Below are 20,957 nucleotides of genomic sequence, written 5' to 3' on the forward strand. Positions count from 1 at the left end.
ATCTGAGTTATAGATATGAATTGAAACTCAATAACTCAATTGAATCTTTTATCGGTTTCTTGTATAACACGGTTAATCCAATATAAAAAATCATTTAATATGAATCAACTATCTCAACCGTTTGATCATAATCGAACGGTTGAGATAGTCATTGATCAAACAACTGAACCGATGATCATAATCGGTCAATTGAAATAACATTTCACATGTTTCACACCAAATTATTTTTCATATTAGATCAACCCTTTCTTGTATAAAATATAAGATTATGGGTGAACACAATAAAAATTATTATTATTTAAATATAATATTATTGACACTCACAAAATTAAAACCCTTGGATGTGATCTGCCAACTTTATCTATATTTTTTTCATCTGCCTCTATTTATATATTTTTTTTCCGTTTATCCAAATTGGAACTGATCTACACGACAGATTTGCTCCACGACCACACTAGTGAGTGAAGTTTCACTGTCCTTTGGTGAAATCTCAAATCAATTATAGACGAATCTGTTCCAAATTAGTTCTCTCCTTTTCATATGTTGGGTTCATTGTGATTTATTTAGTTTTGATGCGGTCTCGGGATATAATCAACAACGGTCATGACAAGGCAGGAGAGCTGCAGGGATTTGGTTGCAGCAAAGATCCCATCCTTGTTCCGCCGGGTAAAACCTCAACTGTGACCATTTACTTCAATTACAAAACATCAAGAACCAATCATTTTCCTTTTATACTATCGGGGCATCTAAGCTTTCCCCGGTACAACAGGCAAGATGGGTCTTGGAAAATAAGATTGGTAAATTGAGGGCAAATACAATTATTATTACCTGAGTTTGAAGGTCATAATCTCTCCAGCAAACCGGGCACTTCATTCATTCCAATACACTAGGGTGGGATAATGCGGATTCCACATGTTGTTCTTCACATATTGAACAGTTTCCTCCTACATTGCATGGGAGACTCCTGGTTAGATGGATAAATATTGACAATGCACACTAACAGTAATTCAAATGACTGCAAAATAAACTTGTTTTATATCTATCTGTGGAAGTTTCCATCACAGAAAAACCCAATGAGGCTTTCTGTGAGTTTTCACTTGTGGAGCAATCTGTACTAGATCACATCCTCTCATACAATAATGGTTGGTGATGCAAACTCAAGTGTCCTTCGAGTTTCGTATTTCAAAGGGTAGAGGTCCTATTTCAGTTCATATAGTTGTTGGGAAGTGATAGTAAGTTTCTCTACATCGTAGGACTACACAGTGTCCAAGAGAATGTTAAAGAAGAGATGATTTCCCTAGGCATTCAAGTTTAACTTGGTGTAGGAACTTCTACAGATGTATGTTTCTCTTTCTAGCAGTGGATTCTACTCATGATAGAAGGGAAACACCGTACTTACAAGTATTAATGACTTGAAAAGCAAAAAGTCGGTGAAGGTTGTAGTGGAAGAGATGAAACAAGAGGTTTTACATATTGATCATAGCCAAAAACAAGGAACCAGTTCATATTATCTCTCAGTTGACTAAAAGAGAGTAATGGCTAAAATCTAGTCAAGATAGAAAAAATGAGTCATAAAATTCAAGATTCACACTATCAGCATCGGATGTGGTCCTTCAGCCAAAGGCTCTATCCAGAAGTCATGCCTTTGTAACCTATCATTAGCCTTGCACACTAATTTCTCATCACAGGAGGAGTTTGAAAAAGAAGACGAAGGGTGGTTAGAAGTTGAGACTCTAATTAGGGCATTTCAGGTATGATCCTTCAAGGAAAATTACATTTACAAATTCCAAAGATGAATTCTACTTCATAAGGCAATTAGTAATACAAGTTAACTATAGAGCTGACACAGAAAAGCACCAATTGTCCAGAAACTTGTGATCACAGGCAAAGATAGGTTATCCATGGTTAGATAGTTCAATAAAATGAATGTACGAAACTCAAGGATGAGCTCTCCTCAAGGTGGGGCTACTGATGCAATAATTGTTCTCTGAAGAGTTTTCTAATTCTGGGTTTTGTTTTCTATGAAACTTCCTGTTTTCATACAGCTGCATTTCTGTTATAAAGGTTCTCCTGTTTTTATTTTGATGTATCCTACTTCATACTAATCTTTTAGTTTGATGTATCGTATTTCATACTTTTATCATTTTACATTAGGAGTTTCCTATTGATTAGTAGTTCCTAATACGTGTGTAATGTTGGAAGATGGGCCCAAGCCCACATGTCCAAGTGTGTTAGAAGATGGGCTCAAGCCCATAAGACCAAGGAATGTCCACACATCCAAGAGAGGTAGAAGATGGGCTCAAGCCTATAGACCAAGGAGAGAGGCCCACATAGTGATGGCATGATGGTAAATAAAAAGTCACCTCATAAAGATGACATTGATGTATTAGTTTAAGTTTTAGGGATATTATTGTAATATTGTTATCTTATTCATCTATAAATTGAGCCTCAGGGGGAGGGTTAAAACACAAGTCCATAACCTCTTTCTTCTCCTATTATCTCCCAATGAATCCCTCTCTTGTTCTCCACGAGCTAAATCATGGAGTCCTGAAAATCAACATGGTATCAAAGCATTGATTTTCAGGACTCGTAGCTAAGGTGTTTTAGAATTCCAAACTGTTTTTGCTCGGTGGATGATCAACTTGTTGGTGGTATTTCGTTGATCTACAACATTGGTTTATTTCTTGTCTTTGATAGTTGCTACCTTGCTGTTGAGGGTATCTTGCCTTTAATCATTCTCTAAATACCTGGCCTGATGGTATTCTTTGATGATCATGTACTCGGTTGTTTCAAATCTCTCTTGGTACCGGTGATCAATTGCACTCTATTTTTCAGAGGTTATCTCTTTAATCCTTTGCTTGCTTGGAGGTCTATTTGCTTAGATAAAAAATACTCTAAAAAATTTGAAGCTGCATTGGGGTCGGGGCCCAATGTTGCCTTGTTGTGATCTTGTAACCACTTGATATCATTAATGGATCACAATACATATTTCCCAGCCTCATTCCTGAAATGGAGTCCTGCTGCGTGGTAACAGCCTTATGCATCTTGATAATCTGTTCACAGATGGTCGCATACACAAAATTTTGCCAGCGCAGAACCTCCATTTGCTCGTCAGTTTACTCTATCTGGCTGACTTACTGCCATTGTCCTCAAACTGACGGAAGTTATATATCGATGAAAGGTCACGCTGCTATTACTCATCATCCTCTGCTATTACCATCGATCTTTGTTATCTCTGTTAGCAGACCGGAGATCTCGGTGACTTGGAATAATCTTGGTATTTGCAGCTGCTTTCCTTCAATATAAGCTCGGCCATTGCTTCCGTAAACTTGCTCAGTATAGCCTACTGGTTCTCGTTGGTTGTCTCCCGCTCTGGCCGTCATCACCGAGCTTCGGACATTAATAGCGGAAGTCTCTAGTGCGGTGAGGATGGAAATCTGATAATCTCTCCGCTGTCTCTGGTGCTTTGCCTTAATCCGCTGTCTCGCCATCTGATAATATCCCCGCTGTCTCTGGTAATCGAAAAAAGATTGGGGAGATAGCTGGTAAGGTTTCTGGTTTCTATCCGAAGCCTGAAACCAATTCGGAAGAATTGCACTCTGCTATATCCTCACTTTGCTGGTTGGTTTATTTTTGAAGTTGCTGATCTGTTTCATCGCAGCTTTTCATTCCATCTCAAGCTGGTATCACGTATAACTTGTTGGAAGTTTATTTTCAGAAGTTATACACTGATTTGTTTCCTCATCGTTTGCTCAAAGATGCATCTTCGACTCACGAGGCGTGTATCAGTAAGGAAAGTCTTTCGGATCTATATGATTTTCAATCCAGAGTTGCTGACAGATTGCTCTTTGGACATTTATTTTTGGCACACATGGTAATTTATTCCTGAGTTGCCGAGGCTCAAACTAGCAAACCAGCAATCTGATCTGGGATTGATCTTTTGTGCTGCGTTGTCTGATTTCTACCCGATTTTTTTTGCTAATTTTCGCTGATTGATAATAGCATCAAGTTGCTGTTCTTCGCTGGCCCTTCCATACCGAGCTGGGCGAAATTATCTCACAACTCTTTTTCCGGAAACTCTTTGCTCTCGCTGCTGTCCTGCTTTGTTTGGAAGCGAGCGGGGAAGAAGAAAGGATATTTCTGGATTAAAAGACTACCTAAGTTAGGAAACGCTTGATTTTAATCCAGTGCCTGCTCTGTCGAGTCGAGTCGGACTGAGCGATCTGCGAGTCAACTCGCACCAGCCTGACCGAGTCAACTCGGTCCGGGTCAGTTTGCCTCGGCCTTCTCATCCTGGTCTCTTGACTCGCCATGACTTATTTATTGACTCAGATTATTATTACTCAGTCAGCGTATTAAGGATTCATTATTTGGTGCATGTTATTTGGGCCCAAGCCCATTTCAGCTGCTGCTATTGTCTCTCTGATTGAGACATTATTATTGAAGGACTTCTTGGTTGCTGACTATTATCAGCATTGTTATTCTGACGAAGAAGAATACACATGGTGGTCCTAGAATATTATTTTCCGGTGATTACCCTTTACCCTCCTTATTTGGCATCTTTGCCCCTACCATTTGAGAGTCGATGCCCTATAGAGGGACACCATGATGGAGAAGTTTATTACTACACTTCTGAGCAATGCCTATAAACCCACTACCTATAGAAGATAGGAGCATGCCCAATATCCAACGTGAGTCAAGTCTATTATTCACCCAAGAGATGTTTTTTTGAGCTACCCTGAAAAAGTGGGTAGAGTTTGTGCCCCACAGTAGGGCTACTTTTCTGTCTGTGAAATTGAGCGGAAAGTATTTTTTGCTATGACCATTTGACTAGAAGATAGAGCTATGTCTTACGGCTAGGAGTGATTTTACTCTCTCTTATATTATGCCAGTTCGGTCTCTTGGAAAAGAACAAAGAGACCACCAACTTGAGGGGAGTGTTGGAAGATATGGTCGACTGCCATTTTATACGGTAAGATCCTATACACCATTTGCAGCAAGTTGGGCGTTCATGATGTTCTCTCATCCCCAGCTTGAAGGGGAGTGTTGGAAGATGGGCCCAAGCCCACACGTCCAAGTATGTTAGAAAATAGGTTCAAGCCCATAAGACCAAAGAAGACCCACACATCCAAGAGAGGTGGAAGATGGGCTCAAGCCCACAAACCAAGGAGAAAGCCTCATAGGCCCACACAATGATGGCATGATGGTAAATAAAAAGTCGTTTCATAAACATGGCATTGATGTAATTAGTTTAAGTTTTAGGGGTATTATTGTAATATTGTAATCTTATTTATATAAATTGAGCCTTAGATGGAGGGTTAGGACATAAGTCCATAACCTCTTTCTTCTACTGTTTTCTCCCAATGAGTCACTCTTTTTTTTTCTCCACGAGCTAAATCCATGGAGTCCTGAAAATCAACATGTAGTTTGAGCATAGATTCAAGTTATTAGAGTTGTTAGGTAAGTTACGGTCCTAGTGCAACTAAGTTTCTATCACATAAGCAAATACAAGGCTACAAAAAGCATGCATCATGTCCTTGATAACACATCTTATCTCATCTGAATTAATCAAATTCTTAGGGTTTTTTTTCTTTCTTTTTCTTAATAGAAAGTTGTCTTGCATGATTTTCGAATTACTTTCAAGGTCAAGTTGCAATTCGCAAACAATTTCGTGATATGTTCTCGGCAATTCCAAGTGCAGATTTTGTTCCATTATTTCCCTGTCTCCCTAAGGCTGCACCTGTTGGGTTGCAGTAGCTTGTGACTGCACCTAGTTACTTTACAACACTTCAAAAGGTGGAATTTTGTGGAATAAAATCTAAGGACTCACCACACAACATGAATAAAGTCCATTCTTACATGATGCTCATGATAAAAAAAAAGAAGCAACATATTTAGAATTGCTACCTGATTTAGTTTTCTAAGCTCTCGAACATCCATGTCACGGTATCCTTCAGCTAGATCCTCCTTTATTGCTTCTCTCACCACAGCAGCAGCTACTTCCTTAGTTATGTCACGTATACTGTCGGAGACTATATGTCAGGATATATGTTGGCACCAACATTCATGGAATCAAACCTTCAAAAGTTTTCCTCATATACCTGGATATGGAAGGATATATAATACCTTGAAGTACATCTTCCTCTTTCATATATGCAGCCAAGCTGTGGGTTAAAAGAAAATCTGTCAACTATGGGAGAAAAGTACTGCAACACTAAGAAATCAAAATTTAAATTTTGAGGATAGCCCTATATTGTTATTAGACAAGATTACCATTCAGCTGCAGCCTGTAGCATGCCATCTGAAATCAACCGTGCACCAGACAGTAGGGTGCCAAGGCCTATCCTGCAGGGTCAAATATATGACAAAAAAGAAAAAGAAAAACCCTATAATATTGAATATAGAAGATTAGAGAAACACTGACCCAGGAAAAAGGTACATATTATTCCCTTGGTTGCAGTGGCCAACTTTTCCATCCCCTACGCAAATTTACAAATTAGAAAGAATGAGTGTAGACTCTGCAGCAAGAAGTATAAATCATTAAAAATTGTTAACTGTCAATGCATGAACACAAGTATGGAACAGCAACCTCCAGCCATAAATTTTTTTATATGTAACTACTTAGCTTGCAAGGGCAGCACATGATTTTCTATTTTTAAATTGGGTCCAAGGCCCATCCCAAAATGATTCAAATTTTTTGTACTCATTAATCCATGTGGGACTATTCCTTAACGCTCCCCCTCACATGTAGGCCCTCTTTTGTGGCTTTACAAGTGGATAATTTAGGTGTAGGCCCTCTTTTGTGGCTTTGCAAGTGGATAATTTAGGTGTAGGCCCTCTTTTGTGGCTCTACAAGTGGATAATTTAGATGTAGGCCCTTTTTTGTAGCTCTACAAGTGGATAATTTTAGGTGTATGTCCTCTTTTGTGGCTCTACAAGTGGATAATTTAGGTGTAGACCCTCTTTTGTGGTTTTACAAGTGGATAATTTAAGTATAAGCCCTCTTTTGTGGCTCTACAAATAGATAATTTAGGTGTAGGCCCTTTTTGTGGTTCTACACAAGTTGATAATTTTAACTGTAGGCCCTCTTTTGTGGCTCTGCAAGTGGATAGTTTAGGTGTAGGCCCACATATGAGTATCTGATCTGATAGCATGTAAAGTTGGGTCCAAAGCCCATCCCCCACATATGACTAGCCAACCTAGGAAGCCTCTTTCCCAACTAATAAACTCAAGATCTTTGTACTCACTAATCCATGTAGGAATAATTCCTTAACATCTATCAACTCCTCTCTTCTCACTCATATCTTCATTCTTTCTCTTTCCCTCAACTAGCTCCCCTCTTGCTATCTCTGTGGTTAACCATAATGGTTTTGTATGAGTGACATTAGGGATGCTCTAAATTGATTTCCCTAGGGTTAAAGAAGGTTTGAATAGTTCCAAAAAGCTGCAAGGATTCTTAGCATAATATTGACAGCGGCTAACCAATACACCCAACAGACCGATCTGTTAGGTGCAGAAAGCTACCGCCTACAAGAGTGGACGGAACCACTCTGACACCCACCCCGCCCATTCTCTACCACCTCTCACGGGATTCAAACGTGGGACGTGGTGTGCCCAGCTCTGATACCATGACAGCGGCTAGCCGATACACCCAAAAGACCGATTTATTAGGTGTGGAAAACTACCGCCTACAAGAGTGGACGGAACCACTCTGACAAATCTGATCTTCATAATCAATATTTCCTATCCTTCCACATTCACAAAAACTAACCTAAAGACATCCCCAAAACACTTTCTCATTAATTCTACACTTTCAAGATCTTGAATTCCTAATCAACTTCAAAGTGGAGATAAGAATTTTATTAGTTTCTAACAGAAGTAGAAAGAATAGAAAAATTCATGTTATTCTCAGCATTAAATTGAGTTCAGCAAGACATACCAAGATCAACATCACTGAATGGACTTCCACTTGCGAATATAATATTGTCACCCACAATGGAAAATGCTTGCTCAGGAGTGCATTCAGCTATAATTGCATTCAGCAACAAAAAGTAAGTACAAAGTATTTTGATATACTGAACAATGACTGAGTACACATCAATACCATTTTTTGTGGGATTAGACATAGCAAAAATAGCGGGTTTAGTAGAAGTTGAGTCCTTGAGAGCCTCTAGAACCTGCGAACGGTACAAAAATCTCAATTGAAAGTCATGAGTTAAGAGATTTTTCTTTCTCTATGTTAAAAGATATAAAGGAGTATTTTGGTCATTTCCAGTAAACAGTATATATTTCTGATGTTAGCAGTAGAGTATAGGAACCTATGGTTAAATTCGGTTGAATTCTGATATGTGTACATGAAGTTATATGAGTGAGAGCTATGAGGGGAATTTTTGTAAACTCGCCTTTGAAATCACTTAAGTGACATAATAAAAGAGAGAGGCCGACTTTCTCAGCCTCCAACGAGTGGGCCTTTTGCACTCTCTCCCTCATCTCCTTATTTTCTCTTCTCTTCATTTTTTCTTCCTCAATTAACTCCTTTTTAAACCTTTCAAACAAAATATACCATCATCTTTGACACCATTATAAAAAGAATCATACGAGCATGCAGAGTTTGCTGGATCTAGAGGATATGTATGATACACTACAAACCATGTTGGCTGATATAGGTTGAATATAAAAAATACATTGCTCATGAGAGGGATAGAGAGAGGGTGCGAGAGAGAGAGAGATTACATACTTCTTTGGAGAATAAGCTCCCAACTGCAGATAATCCAAGGAGCACGTCAGGCTTGACTTTCTTAACCTAATTGGTAACAAATAGGTGAAAGTTCAAGATCATAAGTCACACAAAACGATGGTGTTAGAAAAAAAAACCTCCTATTTCATACATTTTGCTCCAATTACAACTACCAACATCTAAATATAGGAAACAAACAAGATCAGTAAAAGCTTATTCCAAAAACAGATATAAGCAGCCATTCAATTAAATTAGTAAATGAAGAGCAAGTTGCAACAGTGCACAGCCGCAAGGACATACCACTTCCACTAAACTTGCCCCTTCAGATAAACCTTGACGACCAACTTCATTCACCTTTCTTGCAAATGGTAACGCCTCTGGAACAATATTTGATCGGTCTTCGGTTATCAAGCCCTATTAAAAAGGAGAAAATGACTCAGTCAACTAGCAAAGAAAGAAGATAACAGAAATTAAATTTTCAGTGGTAAACCAAGAAGCATACAATCAAAGTAAATCATCCTACCAGTTTTTCAGGGGAGGTTGATTACTAATTAGTTACATGGACACAAAACTATGACCAATGTCATGATAGTTTACTTCACTACCAGATGGTTTTAATTCAACATCTGAACATACTGATTGTTCCCTAAAGGCTTTTTTTTGACTTGGGTAGGAAAGTGAATGTAAAAATCAAGATTTGGGTAAAGCAAGAGGAGAAAATAGAGAGAAAAAGGAGAAAGGAGAACAAAAAATTTCTGAAGAGCCTGATAGGCTTCGTTGCGAACTGTGCACGAATTCTCAGACTTCTTAAATAGGTGTTTTGAGTTTTAAATTATAAAAATACCCCTATAAGCTTAATAAAAATTAATATCCTTATATCTCCCTAACTACACATCGTATGTAAATGAAAATTTAACCACTGATATAATTTAACATTCAGAACAAGATTACATAAAGAAAATTAACCACTAAAGTTTTAAAATGACCAAAATACCCCTGGATGTATTTTCTAACAGTGAACTAGAAAATGTGGCCACTACTACGATTTGTCGTCTAAAATGTAAATGGAATTTGTGTTCAGAACATTTTCTAACAAATTGCCCTTTATTAGCACTTTATCCTGCTTTCCTCTCCCAGCACAATTGCTAAAGTTGGGCAGTTCCTCCCAAAATAACTGGATAAAGTTAGGAGGCCTCTACCCAACAAAGAAGTGTAGGATCTTGTCAAGTCCAAACAAATGTGGGACTATTCTGCTACACACAACAATTCTCTCTCTCTTAGACAACTAGTCTTAAGACGTGAAGCACATGTCTAATTATAACTTGGTGCACTTTTAACCCACCAACAATTCTCCTTGCTTTTAGGCCTGAACTGAAACCTGGCTCAAGACAAGGAGAATTTGCACACAAGAATTATAGAGAATAAACACAAAGGTCACACACAATACAACCACAAGTTTGCGTCAGCTCTAATACCATGATAAAGCAGGCTGATTCCCCCCAAAATGATTAGCCCAAGTTAGGAGACCTCTTTCAACTGAGATCTTTTTAAGCCCAAACCAGTAAGAATTCTCCTTCATACAACAACCCTGATGCCAAATAACTGCTGGAGACAAGGAGGACGTATACAACCATAGACTGGTGGGCATTTTACCCATCAAACATGATACTTCTAATATGTGGTAACAAAACTCATAGAAACGGTGTACTACTTGAACTATGAAGTCAAAAGATAGCTCATACTCACATTAGCATCAACAACCCAAAATTGACTCCGTGCACTTTGAAAAGCAGATTCATTGTTTCCTAACATTCGTGCCATGGTTGTTCTTGCAGCATTAAGAACTCCTATACCTGCACTGTAGTCATACCAAAAATAATGTTATCAAATTTTACACAAAGCATACAATTGTCACTGAGCTGCACAAGTAAAACAACAACAAAAGAGGCTAGGTAATAATGAAAAATAAGGGAAAAGAAAAATTAAAGAGAGGAACAGATGAGAAGAGGGCAGAAAGAGACTACATTTAATTCCAGTCTCGTAAGGGTGTCTGTTTGACCCCGAATCCTCTTGTTAAACAACTTAAGTGGATTAAAAAGAAAAGGAGCATATTGCCTTATGACAGTTATACCACTTATAGCCATAAACAGTAGTAAAAATTGATAAAAATTACATAAGTGGACTTTCCTAATTAACATCTTGCTAACTAGAACGTCAAGACATAATAATATCCTAGCAAAATTACCAAAATACCCTGAACTCTAACACTCCCCCTCAAGTTGGAGCATATATATCCGTCAACCCTGCTTGTTGCAAAAAGATATGTAGAGACGCTTCCCAAGGGCCTTGATACAAATATCCATTCTGATCAGTGGTCCTTACAAATGGAGTAGTCAGTTTTCCACTTAACATTGCATCACGAATAAAATGGCAATGCACTTCTACATGATTGGTTCTTTTATTGATTGGTGAAATGCTAGCAATGAAGATTGTTGCTTGTTTATCACAATCAACTTCCAAGGAGCACTTCTTCCACATAAGTTCATTTATAGCATGCACCATTGCTCGATATTTAGCTTCAGCACTTGATCTAGCAACTACATTTTGCTTTTTACTTTTCCAACTTACAAGGTTACCTCCCACAAATACACAGTATTCTATAGTAGATTTTCTAAGTTCAATTCTACATAGTCTACATATGAAAAATCTACAATATTTAAGTGTCCATGTGGTTCATAATACAACCCTTGTTAAGTTGTGGAACCTAATCAACGCCTTATGCTGAGTTGGTACACAGATCAACCTTCGCGGTAAGGTCGTCGTGGGGGTTGGAAGGGGGGCGGGGAGCCCTTGAAAGGTCCACGATATATTGATTGTTGTTTCATTAAGGGCAGTTTGGGGATTTCACTCCTGTATTGCGGTTACCCTAATTTTCTCTTTATAATTGGGGGCGCCGCTTTAGGGTTTTATCATCACGGAGAAGGACCTTGAGTTGTAGCCCGAGAGAGGTTAGAGAAAAACACCTAGAAGTGTGTGTGTGATTTCTCTTTGTAAACTGTTTTATCTTTATAGTGGATTATTGCAGCGGCAGAAAACAGGACGTAGTCTCACCTTGAGGCAAACCTGTATAAATCTTGTCGTATTTTGGTTTTTTTTTTCCACGATTATTATTATTGTTCTTGTTAGGTTGAAATGAGGGCGTCTAATTCCTAACAAGTGGTATCAGAGCTTTGGTTTGTGATTGAGAGCAATGGCTAGCGGAAAAGGATCGGCACTTGGAATCAATAAGTTCGACGGTATGGATTTTGCGTTCTGGAGGATGCAAATCAAAGATTATCTATACAGTAAAAAACTGTACTCACCACTTCTGGATATGAAACTAAAGGTGTGAAAGATGATGAGTGGAATCTCCTTGATAGACAGGTGTTGAGAGTAGTCTAGTTAACATTGTCGAAGAACGTCGCTCATAATGTGGCGTCGGAGAAAACCACAGCGGGAATGATGAAGATTTTGTCTGACATGTATGAGAAGCCTTCAACAAATAATAAGGTACATCTCATGAAAAAATTCTCCAATTAAGAGATGACAGAAAATACTTAAGTAACACATTTGAATGAATTTAGCACGATCGTCAATCAATTGATTCGTTCAAATTACATTTGATGATGAGGTTTGCGCCTTAATTCTTTTGGCGTCTTTGCCAAATTGTTGGGAACCTATGAGGGTTGCAGTCAACAATTTTATAGGCAACGGGAAGTTGATATTTAATGATGTTCGGGATACTATTTTTTATGAGGAGGTTCGTAGAAAGGACTTCGGAGAATCGTCAATATCTAATTCTACCCTAAATGTCGATACTAGGGACAGGAACTTCGAGAGGAATTCCAACAAGGACAACGGTAGAGGGGAGTCAAGGAATAGAAGAAGCAAGTCCAAATTCGAAAGGAATGTGGAGTGCTGGAATTGTGGCAAGCAGTGACACAAAAAGAAGAACTGCAGAGCATTGAAGAAGGATGAAAAGAAAAACGATGTTGCAAATGCAGTGATTGAAGAAGTACAAAATGTTTTACTCATGTCGATTGATAGCCCTATTGACTCTTGGGTGTTAGATTCAAGAGCTTCTTTTCACACTATGGCACACCGTGAGATCATGGAGAATAATGTTGCTTGAGATCACGGAAAGTGTATCTTACTGATGCAAATATCAAATGCCTAACCAATACAACCCAAAAGACCAGTCTGTTAAGTGCGGAAAGCCAAATACTTAACCCATCAGTGGTGGATGGAACCACCCAACTCTGACACCCACCGTTCTCGTTCCCTACCACTTCACCCGGGATTCGAACGCGGAACGTGGTGCCCAGCTCTAATACCATGTCAAACGTCTAGCCAATACAACCTAAAAGACCGGTCTGTTAAGTGCGAAAAGCCAACTACTTAACCCATCAGTGGTGGACGGAACCACCTAGCTCTGACACCCACCGTTCCCGTTCCCTACCGCTTCTGTCGGGATTCGAACGCGGAACGTGGTGCTCAACTTTGATAACATGTCAAACGCCTAGCCAATACAACCCAAAAGACCGGTCTGTTAAGTGTGGAAAGCCAAGTACTTAACCCATCAGTGGTGGACAGAACCACCCAGCTCTGACAGGAAAACCTTTGGATATTGTTGGTATTGGTAATATCAGTTTGAGGATGTCAAATAGGTCAATGTGAAAAATTCACAAGGTGAAACATGTACCAAAACTAATGCGTAATTTGATCTCAGTAGGGCAGCTTGATGATGAAGGTAATAATGTGACTTTTAATGGTACTGCTTGGAAAGTCATTAAGGGAGCTATGGTTGTTGCACAAGGAATTAAAACTGGAACCTTTTATATCACTTCCAGTTGTAGAGACATGGTTGCAGTTGCTGATGCTGTTATTGATTCTGATTTGTGGCATTATAGGCTCGGTCACATGAGTGAGAAGAGAATGAAAGTGCTTTAATCCAAAGGGAAGCTACCGGGGTTGAAAACTGTAAACAACAGTTTGTGAAGGCTGTATTTTCGGCAAACAGAAAAGGGTTAGCTTTTCTACGGCTGCAAAAGACAAAAAAATTGGAGTTGGTTCACACTGATGTGTGGGGGCCTTCAACTGTTAACTCCCTTGGTGATTCACATTACTATGTGACATTTATTGATGATGCAAACAGAAAGGTATGGGTTTAATTCCCAAAAAAGAAATCTGATGTCTTTGATACATTCAAGAGATGGAGAGCAATAGTTGAGAATGAGACAGATTTGAAGGTGAAGTGTTTGTAGTCAGATAATGAGGGAAAATACATAGATGATGATTTCAAGCGATATTGTATTGATAATAGAATCAAGATGAAGAAGACCATTCCTAGAAAACCTCAACAGAATGGTGTCGTTGAGAGGATGAACAGACCTTGAATGAGCATGCTAGGAGCATGAGATTACATGTGGGATTGCCAAAGATGTTTTGGTCTGAGGCTATTAGCACTACTGCCTATTTGGTCAACAGGGTCCCTTCGATACCATTGGATTGCAAAATACCAGAAGAGGTTTGGAGCGACAAAAAGGCAAACTTTTCTTTCTTGAAAGTTTTTGGTTTTGTTTCTTATATTCACATTGATTCTACTGTTAGAAGTAAACTTGATGCTAAATCAAAGATATGTTTCTTTATTGGCTATGGTGGTACCGAGTTTGGTTATCGCTTCTGTAAAGTATTATGTCAGCATCCCTTATATTGAAGTACTTTGCACATAAATCACAAATTCTGGACAGGTTAGTTTCTTGGGAAAAAATAGATTTAAGAGTGTCCCGAATCTCCATTAATGTGGTACAACTCATAATCTGATCACTTAGACTTTCCTCCATACTATTCACTAGGCAAGTCATTACATTACTTGGCTATCTTCTACCTCTCAATCATCATTAGAGGAGGAACTTCACTAAGGAACTTCACCTTTCTTTTTGCCTTAAAAGAACATTTTAATAGATTTGAACCAATTCATGTAATTCTGCCTGTTCAGCTCAGTAGAGTCCTTATAATCTCAATTCCTTGATCCCTTAGAAGTTGTAACAACTTCGGTAGCGTCAGCCATTGATATCCCTATAAGAATTACAATCCAGCACCATCAATAGTCACAAAAATCAACCAATTCCAGCACAACAAACCCCACTTTATCACTACAAGCACTACAATTGCACAGACACTTGAGGGCCCCACACCAGCGCACACCCAAGCTCAATTACCTCAGTACATACACAAGAAGACCAATCTTTACTAATGAATGCATCCAAAATGACTTCCAACTCACAAACATGCTGACACAGGCACAACAATGGTGACTCAAACAAAAAACAATTGCATAGACACTTGAGGACCCCACATCAGCGCACTCCTAGGCTCAATTACCACAGTACATACACAAGAAGACCAATCTTTACTAATGAATGCATCCAAATGACTTCCACAAACATGCCGATGCAAGCACAACTGATGACATAAACAAAAAACAGCAACACCTGAAGAGGTGCGCAGGTACAGGTCTAAGAGAAGACCTTGAATCAACCCTCTTGGGGTGCAAAAACACATAAAGATGCCTAATTTGCAGACATGCCATCACTTTGAAGGTTCTTTTACACAAAGACATGAAACGATTCTACCTTTAGTCCAATCAGTAGAAAAGGATTGAAGCTTTTCCCTAAAGAGTACTCCAGACTTGTGACGGAAGGATGAAGCTCTAATACAACGTGCCCTCTAGGATTCACTACTCAAATACTATAAAAACTAAGGGAAGAAGAAAAACTGAAGAGAGGAGAAGAAGAAGAGGGAATAAAGAGCCGTGTGTTTAATTCCAATCTCGTTAGGGTGTCTGGTTGACCCCTAATCCTCTTATTAAACAACTTAAGTGAGTTACAAAGAAAAGAACCATATTGCCCTAATGACACGTATACCACTTACGGCCATAAAATAGTAATAAAAAATGATAAAAATTACATCATTGAACTTCCCTAATTAACATCTTGCTGACTAAAACATCAAGACACAATAATATCCTAATAAATTTACTAAAATACCCTTGAACTCTAACAAATAATAATACCAAGATATTGCTGTTTTCAAATTTAATTGAATGGCTGACATTTTCATAATGAGTCATCAAAGCATGCAATTATCACTGAGCTGCACAATTTAAACTACAACAGAAGTGCCGAATAACAACATCATTCATTTTTTTTTTTTAAGAGAAGACATTAGAAGGCAGTGAAAATAAATCACTTCACAGTTGAGTGGAATGATTATTAATGCAGCTCCAAAAGACCAAGGGTAGCCATTAAGAGAAACATGTGAAATACAAAACATAAATTATATTGATTTCTTTGACTTTAAGTACTGGTTTCTATATGTCCCCTTTAAAATATTAAACCGATTATTAAAACTAACAGTTCAATGTCTGTTCAACGATTGTACTCTGGGTTCAACAAAGGAAGAATTTTTCCTTAAAATATCATTGTGTTTTTTACCAAATGATAAAGATATGCAAAAATGGAACTAGAACTTCCAAAAATGGTGAATGTAGACATCTTCAATCCTAACCCACACTAAAAAATGGTTACAATTTTTCTTGCCAAACATATAATAGGTAAACATAGTGTCGAAAGACTTGTCCTTGAGATTCTCAAGTAAGCGAATAAAGGTAGAAGGAGCAAAGTGCAACCTTCCAGCACCAGCAACAACAATCTTTTGTTTTGGAAAATCAATCATTGGCCTTCCTTGTGCTCTCACGGCTCCTAAAAGACCAGCTATAGCGACACCAGCAGTACCCTTTGACAATAATATAATCAGATTGTGTTAGAAATTATATGAACTTTCTCACTAGCCAAAAAAAAGAGCTAAAAGCAGATATCTTTCAATGAAATTCTGAGTCACAAGGGACAATTGTTTATAATTCATAAGGCGGGACCAAATGACTGAGCTTTCTGTGAAGCAACATTTTCATTTCTTATTCAAATTCTATGAATCAACTTCATATTTCAGCCCATGCCAACCTTAAGTTGCCAACTAGAATCTCATCTTCTTTATCAATAGTACCTGAACATCATCATTGAACATACGGTAAGTATCTCTGTACCGCTGCAACAACTTGAATGCCCATTTACTCTGAAAATCTTCAAACTGCACGAGGCAAAATTTATTACTATTTACTTTTAGTGGTACTTCATAAACTGTTTCCAAATATTTAATTTGTACAACACAAACACAACTAGCACATACCTGAACAATTACATTTGGCCAACGAGTAAAAACTGCCTCCATGAATTCATCAATAACTGATAAATACTCCTCACCATCAAGCCGCTTCTCTTGTAACCCAAGGTCTGCAAGCAAATCAATTAAACACCACTAAAACACCCAAGGGTATACTTTAGATACATGGTGACATGACCATAAACTAAAAGTAACCAACGCTCTTAACAATCTTCGTTTTTAAAGTTACTCATCCATGTGAAAAATTGATGCCATGAATAGTTGAAAAATCGAGGGTTTCCTTGATGACCATAAAGGGCACAGATAGAGAATATGGAAAAACCAAGAAGGATGTTGGAATTCTTCTTTCTAAAGATAGATTACAAAATTAAAACCCTAGATTGATACTTGGAACAAAACATCTTTAAAGAAATCCAAAATAACCCTATTGTTATAACTTATGCAAGGTAAAAAATACCCAAACACTTCATTACGAAAACAACAGAAAAATCAAAAGATACAAAATATTCAAAAAAATATGAGTTTGAGCTTCATTTCTTTTTCTTCTTATAGGTCTTGGATCTATCAAGTGTATCCAAGTAAGTTTTGTCTAGCTTCTCCACATCAGGAACAAACTAATCAAGATAGACAAAATCAAGGATAGCCAATTCTTACATAGTGGGTCCTTCAAAAGCTTTTCATTGTTAGTTCCAACATCGATCATCACCGGAAGCACCTATAATCAAGGAACTCACCAATGATTATTCATCTACTTGGGTTCTTTCAATAAAAGATGAAAGAGATGACATCAAACTCTTTCAAGAAGATGAAAAGTATAAAATACCCTCTGAGGATTTATGCCAGCTGCAGCAACATAGAGATCCAGCTTCCCTATTGCAATGCCAATACCTTGAACACCTAAATCTCCCAGGCCTAAAATTCTACTTCCATCCGTGACTACAATCATATCAACCTGAAAACAGAGATTGCTTTCTGTTAGAATGTTAACAAGTGATGGCCCAAGTATAACCACCAAAATAACAGACATTAATACTGAAGTGATGTGGGATATGAAACTGAGTTTAGGTCTGAACAAATCAAACGGGAAAGATCACATGTAGTAGGACATTCAGGATAATGTTAGAAAAGTATTACCCACTTGTTTTGACCCATTCACAATTGCAGGGTAAATCCTGTCTATTTCTGTTGGCGCTTTCTTTTCAAAATGGAACTTATCTACCAGTAGTAAGAAACTATTACATAATTAATCTGAAAAAAGACAAAGACCTGTTCAGCTGGCCAGTTGTAAACCATTGACATCATTTCCCCACGATCTGCAGCACTGAAATACATCCCTCTCGGCCTCCTGAACAAGCCACTGTAGTTTTGGCAAACAAGCCCAACAGTAGGTGTATACACTATTGGTGCATATTCTTCAATATTGTCTAACAACACCTGCCACACATCAACCACTTCACCCATTTATTTGATCTATGAACAAGGAAAATAATACTGGTTCAAAGAGAAATGCAAGTAGAGCCTAGAAGCCACTTTATTTGGAAGTTACAAGTTCAACAAAATGTAAAACAGTCATTTGTGCTCACCTTATAGTACATTGCCTCATTTCTGTCATGCAGCCTATTGAGAATCCGCCACTTAGCCAAAGAATTTGTGTCAGATGGCCCATCCCGAGCATTCACTTCCAACCTTTTCAAGTCAACCACTACAGAATTGGTGGGGGGAGGATCAGACAGGAGCAACAGTTTAACTACACATATGTTGTATAAGAACCAATTCTAGGACAATAATACAAGGCAAAAAAGTCCCTACCCATATTATGTAACGAGGGCATTTCGTTGCCTTATCCAAAAATAATTCCACAGCTCAACTGCCTGAGCTCTCACTCACTAGTCTATAATTTACAAAAAATAAACAAACTGCCAAGCTATTGAATATTCAGGGTAAAAAGTATGGACCTAGTCCAGCCAACAAGCGACCGCACAGAACTTTTTCACTTTGTTCAGAAGTTGCATAATGACAACATAGCCACAGGGATGGGTATCTCAACAAGACGTCTTGCCTGTTGAGCTATTTCAAATTTTTAAGGGGAGTGAGACATATCACCCCTTGTATAAAAGAAACATTGTGTATGTTACACCTGAGATATTTAGCCCACTATGCCCGAGAAGTCTGAGATTTTGTCATGGGTGAGACATCATGAAAAACCGACATGCCTAATCCCGCATTGCATGTTATCCCTTTATTCATTATTGCCACTAGCCCCATTATATAATTTTTTTGAAGGTACGAAGTTTTCCTTAAAGTAACTGAAACTGGCATCAATCACTAGAGAAAATGACAGAAAAAAGAAATGTATAGATGAATAGTAAACTAAATCTAATCTCTAAATAGAAATTGAATGCAACTTCAATTGACTTAAGTCCATTACTTTTTGCATCATATATTCCCCCTACTTGGCCAGTAGATGTAACTCAATGCAGAGTGCCATAATGTTATCTTTACATTTGACCAGTAGACCAATTACTTTTTTATCCCAATTGGATAAAATGAGGTAGCAATTCTTGCTTACTATTTATTGCCAATTTGGATTAAGAAGAGGTCAACTTACTGAAACGTTGAATTTGCTGCTCATCTGTCATGACATTTGGAGGAAGAAGGCCACGAAGATCAAGGCGGTCACGTTCCGTCATGGAGAATGCAGTTCCCTGATTTTCAAACAAAATAGAAACCACTGATCTGTACATCTTTCCACTCATTCAGGCAGAAATATTCAACTCTTACTCATGAAACAATCCTTTAGTGACAGTGTACAAGTGGAAAGATTTTAAGAGTGGATAACAGGCCCCATTAATGCAGGTGTATGACCCTGCTGGCATTCAGTGTTCATCTAGAAGGTCATTTAAGAGGTCATGTTCCAAAACTGTTCGCACTTATGGATTCATGTCTAATTAAGGGAAGAATGACGGCTTGTTCATCATATTCTTTACAGTATATCTCACAAGTATTATTTTTCCTTAGTTTTTTTAATAATATCACGAAAAATTTCTTACTCAACTCTTATAATGTCCCCAATAAATGTACAATCGTTCAGTTCTTTCAACATCAACACCTTAAAACTCGATAATAATTTTAATATTTTTCTTTCAAAATAAAACTCACTCTCTCTCTTAAACAAGTACAGAAAGCAATTCATACGATCCGGAAACAAACGAATTCTCCGTCCAGCAATGTTCCTCTTACATACACAAAATGCCCCGGTTCTTAACTAGAACGGAGATCTTACCCAAAGGTCTTTTGCAAACCCAGGGGAAATCAATTGAAGAAGAAAGATCCAAGAGGATTACCTTATTAAACCATGGATCATGAAGAATATCAACGCTGCGTTTGTGGACGATGGTGGGGCGAGAGCCTTCGGTCGTGGTGAAGGCTCTGCGCCTCTCGATCGTCTCCATCGCAGCAGCAAATCTCGCCTTGAAGCGCTGGATGAGAGTAGAAGAGAGTCTCAACTGAGAAGAGAAGTTCGACATTTGTACAGAAAGCAAACAGTGCGCCCGTGGCAGGGAGAGACGGACTACAAGTTTAGTGAGGAGTCTAGAAAAAAAGAGTAGGGTGATGAAGAAGGGAATCGGCGGATGCTTTTTCCTTTTTCTGTCCGCCGCTGCAGCGGGAAACCGGCAAGTCCACCATGTGCAAGGAGCATAGCCAGTTAATACGTAGGAACTTTGACTTGAGGTCAAAGAAGAGAAAAATCCGACTCTGTCCGAAAGGCTTTTTAGACGTGTCCAACGGTGGGCTCGCTCCACGAACTACTTGTCGCTTGTAGGCAGCATTTAGAGGCCCATTTAGATGGAGTCATGAAAAAGGGGGGCGCATACTACAAAAAGAATAGGGCCCATATACAAGTAATAAGGTAAAGAAAATTTATGGTTTATATATTAAA

General features: G+C 38.3%; 1 protein-coding gene across 2 annotated transcripts; it reads right to left on the reverse strand.

Moving 5' to 3' along the window:
* Positions 1–710: 710 nt before the first annotated feature.
* LOC137933881 (NAD-dependent malic enzyme 62 kDa isoform, mitochondrial-like) lies at positions 711–20,714 on the reverse strand. Of its 2 annotated transcripts, XM_068777964.1 has the most exons (19): positions 20,362–20,711; positions 19,626–19,722; positions 18,601–18,719; positions 18,284–18,451; positions 17,841–17,969; positions 17,672–17,732; positions 17,024–17,127; positions 16,841–16,924; positions 16,467–16,573; positions 10,484–10,595; positions 9,038–9,151; positions 8,738–8,803; positions 8,105–8,177; positions 7,940–8,026; positions 6,425–6,479; positions 6,274–6,345; positions 6,102–6,164; positions 5,908–6,022; positions 711–944 (listed from the first exon to the last, which is right to left on the reverse strand). In XM_068777964.1, the coding sequence occupies exons 1-19, from the start codon at positions 20,542–20,544 to the stop codon at positions 870–872; spliced, it is 1,884 nt and encodes a 627-aa protein (XP_068634065.1). In that variant the 5' UTR covers positions 20,545–20,711; the 3' UTR covers positions 711–869. The 2 variants fall into 2 exon arrangements, with proteins under 2 accessions (XP_068634065.1, XP_068634067.1); XM_068777966.1 differs by lacking the exon at positions 711–944 and having other exon boundaries at positions 5,929–6,022; positions 6,127–6,164; positions 20,362–20,714.
* Between the last annotated feature and the right edge of the window lie 243 nt (positions 20,715–20,957).

This window comes from Aristolochia californica, unplaced genomic scaffold, assembly GCF_029961685.1.
Source record: "Aristolochia californica isolate CCGP_79_NKW_82.1479 unplaced genomic scaffold, dmAriCali1.0.hap1 SCAF_6, whole genome shotgun sequence".
Taxonomy (NCBI): domain Eukaryota; kingdom Viridiplantae; phylum Streptophyta; class Magnoliopsida; order Piperales; family Aristolochiaceae; genus Aristolochia; species Aristolochia californica.

Coding starts and splice junctions, on each gene's coding strand:
- LOC137933881 (XM_068777964.1), bottom strand. CDS start 20,544: ATGTCGAACTTCTCTTCTCAGTTGAGACTCTCTTCTACTCTCATCCAG. Junction 17,970..18,283: donor ACAACTGGCCAGCTGAACAG/GTCTTTGTCTTT, acceptor CTCTGTTTTCAG/GTTGATATGATTGTAGTCAC. Junction 17,733..17,840: donor CTGGCATAAATCCTCAGAGG/GTATTTTATACT, acceptor CCTTGATTATAG/GTGCTTCCGGTGATGATCGA.